The sequence below is a fragment of the Arachis duranensis genome, unplaced genomic scaffold (assembly GCF_000817695.3).
Source record: "Arachis duranensis cultivar V14167 unplaced genomic scaffold, aradu.V14167.gnm2.J7QH unplaced_Scaffold_232527, whole genome shotgun sequence".
Classification (NCBI taxonomy): domain Eukaryota; kingdom Viridiplantae; phylum Streptophyta; class Magnoliopsida; order Fabales; family Fabaceae; genus Arachis; species Arachis duranensis.
The window spans coordinates 205,351-209,925 of NW_026264853.1; the positions used below are offsets into that span (position 1 = coordinate 205,351).

At 30.2% G+C, this 4,575-nt stretch overlaps 1 protein-coding gene across 1 annotated transcript; it reads left to right on the forward strand.

Annotated features, from left to right (window-relative positions):
- Positions 1 to 2,228: 2,228 nt before the first annotated feature.
- Positions 2,229 to 4,575, forward strand: LOC127744253 (protein SENSITIVE TO PROTON RHIZOTOXICITY 2-like). The gene is made up of 2 exons (XM_052256532.1): positions 2,229 to 3,452; positions 4,204 to 4,575. Exons 1-2 carry the CDS (start codon positions 2,330 to 2,332, stop codon positions 4,212 to 4,214), a joined length of 1,134 nt encoding a protein of 377 aa, XP_052112492.1. The 5' UTR covers positions 2,229 to 2,329; the 3' UTR covers positions 4,215 to 4,575.

Sequence of the window (4,575 nt, forward strand, 5' to 3'; positions counted from 1 at the left end):
CTTAAACTTAAAATGATGTAAAATTAAATTTAAGCATCCTTTGTCGACGGCAGAAACTCACCTGCAGTCGATTGCAGGTGAAGTTGCTTCTGGACGGCTGATACGTGTTATTATATGGTTTAAAAAAAATCGGTTTATTTTATATAAATAATTTATTTAAAAAAATCGGTTTGAATTTGATCAAGCAATTACTTTTATTCCCTTCTTCGTTTTGCACGTAAAATTCGTTCTCTTTCAATCTCTTTTTCAGAACTAATATGAAACTTTCAATTAGGTATGTTCCTTTTATTTATATTTCTTAATCAAATTTATTATTTCAAATGTATTTCTTAATTTATGTTTTTATTCATTCCTCGATGAAAATTATTTAATAAATGCGTACATATTTATGTCATCACACCATTTTAATATTCAGGATTATAAATGCCAAGATAATTCATGGCAATTTCATGTGATGAAAGACAAAAATGTAATTATGGTATAACGTAGACTAGTTGATAGCATGAACATTGTTGAAATTTTGGCATGATCTCTTTCATATTTGTTATATGTTTCTTTAGTTGGTGATGTTATAGTTTATTGTGATGATATGAGGGTAGTTTAATTGTATGAGTTAGGTCCTTTTTATTTGGTTGAATTTTTTCTATGACTATCCTATTCTTGATGGCAATGTCAAAATAAATATTTTCATTAGTTGTTCCTTTTTTTTCTCTATTTTTGAATCAATTTTATTTTAAAAAAATTTATTAAAAATTTTTGTTGTAGACAAACTTAATAATATTATGTTCAATTATTTAAGGAGACCAAATTAATATTTTGATTAGATACTTTTGTTTTATTGAAAATAAATTCTAATTTCATTAAAAAATAAATTCTAGTTGATAAGTAAAAACACAAAAACGTGCATGACAGTGAAATCATAATTTCTAGACAAGTAAATTATAGTCTTATTATCTTAAAAAAATAATTTATTTATAGAATAATATTGAAAAATCAACAATAATTTGCATGAAAATAGTTTATTAGTAAAATAAAAGTTAATTGATTAATTACCATAAAATTTAATTTAACTATAAATTTGCAATTGAACATATTTTTACGGCTTAATTTAAAAGCAACTGAAAATGTAAGTTATGAGAAACAAAACAAAACTCATCAAGAAAATAGAAACAGAGACACAAAAAAAAGGACAGATAATATCATTTATGTCATTTCTATAAAAAAAACCGTGAATTTTGTTTCTCTTCCATAATACTAAATTTTACTTTTTCAAACAATTTGTATACATATATTTGACAAAAATTAAATAAAAAAAAGTTTCAGATAAATTTTAAAAAAATTGGTCAATATGAATGAAGAAAAAGAACATATCAAATTCATCTATTAGGAATTTAGGAATAACATGTAGAAAGAATTTAAATTATTTTAAAAGTAGTTATTTGATCTATTTTTTTAAATAAACCATTTGTATAAAATAAATCGATTTTTTTTAAACATACAGTAACACGTGTCAACGATCCAGAAGCAACTTCACCTGCAGTCCACTACAGGTGAGTTTCCACCTTTGTCGACCTAGTAGTAATATAAGAGAGTTAGTTGATCTTTTCCTTTTCAATATGAGAAACCGAGTTAGAGCTTCAATAAGAAGAGTCACTCATATATATAGGTGTGAGAGAAATTAATATATGTACGTTTATTTGAAAGCCAGATTTTAGAGGATAAGGATTTTTTTCTTTCTGGATTTTAATTGATTTTAGAAATGAGTGCTTATGATGAATATGCATGCTGACTCTACACTGGCAAGTTGTCTTCGAAAACAATCTAACTTTCTTATAATTAATTTCAAAATTTCCCAAATCTTTCCAAACATCCTTGGAGATCAGAGTGTTACACAAAATGACCTCAAGTGAAAAAAACAAAAAGGTTTTAAAATGAATATTTGTAAGTTGGTAGAGCAAAAGTTTATAATATCCGACATGGCAAGATGTGAAAAATGATTAATATTTAATTATGTGTAGTCCGATAAAGTGATACCCCCATGGGAGCATGCACTAGTTGCAATTTGTTTAAGATCTTGAATGAATTAATGTGGTCCCCACTATTCAATTGGGTTCATGCAAGGGAGGTTGTAAGTGGGGATGTCTTATATCTCTCAGTTGACTTCACTTTCTCTATCTCTAGTATCATTATCATAATAATCATGCTACCTAAATTTATCTATCTATGTTTATATGTTTGCTTCTGAGGTTTCATCTAAAAAAGAAACAAAAATTCAGCATCTATGCTTATTATATCTTTCAAGAATTGAAGAAGATCATACATATATGCAATGATTTCAACAAGTATCGAACAAAATCAAGGGTTGATGATGCAGATGTTCCCTACTCCTCCTCCTGGGAGCGAGGATTTGGTGTCACAACAATCTATGGAAATAGTTAATAACTCTTCTGTTGGTTCTTCTTCTTCATCTACAGCTGCTGCTGCTGCTTCTTCTTCTTCACACTCAAGCTCCCTTCTCTTCAATCTCTCTGTTCTCAAGGACAAGCTTAATCAGGTTCAGACCCTGGTTGGTGTTATTCTCTCCCCAGATCAGAACCTTCAGGACTCAACTACCTCCATGGCTGTTTCAAGCATGAACTCCACAATCCAAGAAATCATACCTCCTCCTCCTCCTCCTCCTCCTCCAGGTACCATTGCTACTACTGTTGCTTTCGCCAACAACCACCATGAATTGCACCAACAACAACATCAAAGGTTATTGATCAATAATAACAATAATAATCTTAGAGGTTTCTTTTCTAGCACTACTGATTCTGAGGCACTGGATAATTGGCTTGGTGAAAGCTATAACAATACTGGTGGTGTTGATTGTAAGGTTAATAATAACGATGATGATGATCCAAGTGTTGAAATTAGTGATAGCAAAGAAGGAGCAAAGAAGTTGGATATAATTGAATTGGATGCTGCGGATTTGTTGGCGAAATACACACATTACTGCAGTGTTTGTGGGAAAGGGTTCAAGCGGGATGCGAATTTGAGGATGCACATGAGAGCTCACGGTGATGAATACAAAACGAGTGCCGCATTGAGTAACCCATTGAAGCAGAACAATAACGGCGAGAATGGTGATTGCTTGCCGAAGAAGTACTCGTGCCCTCAAGAAGGGTGTAGGTGGAACCAGAAGCACGCAAAGTTTCAGCCATTGAAGTCAATGATATGTGCAAAGAATCACTACAAGAGAAGCCATTGTCCGAAGATGTACGTGTGCAAGAGGTGTAACCAGAAGCAGTTCTCGGTGCTGTCTGATCTGAGAACACATGAGAAGCACTGTGGGGATCTCAAATGGCAGTGTTCTTGTGGCACCACTTTCTCCAGGAAAGACAAGCTTATGGGACATGTTGCTTTGTTTGTTGGCCACCGAGCCCTTTCCATTGCCTTCCACCAATACAATAGTAAGTTTAGAGTAACATTATCATCATATTATTATAAAAAAAAAAACTAATTGCTACTAAATTAGTGTTATAGTGATATTTCATAAATATTCGATCCACTATATTACCTGTATATTAAAATTAAACACGGATAAAATATAAATTAAAATACAAAAAAAAATGTTCAAAATTAATGGAATTTATTGTTTTAAACTTTGATTTTTAGTTTAGTAATTTAACGACATATTTTTAGTTTATATTTTTAAACATTAATAACTAATTGTTAGTCTTCTAACACTTCTCAATACATATATAATACTAATTTAATGTTTGATTTTTAATGTGTAAATAATATTTTTGTTTTTCAGTATATACAAAATATTAGTTTGATGGATAACTTTTAGTTGTTATTATATATTCTCTCATATTTTCATGTCATCATCAGCCATTTTCCATGTTTGTTTTATCAAGATATATATTTTTTGATGCTCACTTAGCTAGTTAGCTTAGTCCCATGTAACCAAGAGACAAGGAATTTTGAATTTCATTTAGGGTACTTATAAAAGTATTCGATGACTAATTTCTTATCTTTAGTAAACTATTTATGACAACGAACTTAGTTATGATGAATAATACACACTAGGGAAGAATGGAATATATATATATATATATTCTTCGTGCATGAACTTTTATTGGAAATGAGTTATACCTTCCGAATAGGGTTGGTTAATTCTTGTATTAATTCAAATTTTCATCACATTAAAAATTTTAGGTGCAGCTTAATGGTTGGAAATATGCATGTGTGTATGGAATTTTGGCTCAGTATAGTTTGTGGTGCTGACAAGTGACATGGCCATTTGAAAATGAAGTGGGACGCTGCTTTGTTGCACTTCATGAATTGAGATCATCTCTCTAGTTGCTATGATTCAAAACATAGTAGTAAGAAAATAATCTCAATAATCTTTAATTGATTAGCTAGCAGTTAATAATTAGTCAACAAAAGTTTTGTACATTCAAAATCTGTGTTGAAGGAATGTATCAATAATGTTATGTATAGAGAGAGAAAAACATACGTATGTTACGTATAAATATAAGATTCGAATGTTGTGTTGGATCCTAAATTTATCTTTTTCTTTTAATTTTT

Excerpts from the sequence above, each read along its gene's own strand:
- LOC127744253 (XM_052256532.1), top strand. The coding sequence starts at position 2,330 with ATGATTTCAACAAGTATCGAACAAAATCAAGGGTTGATGATGCAGATG.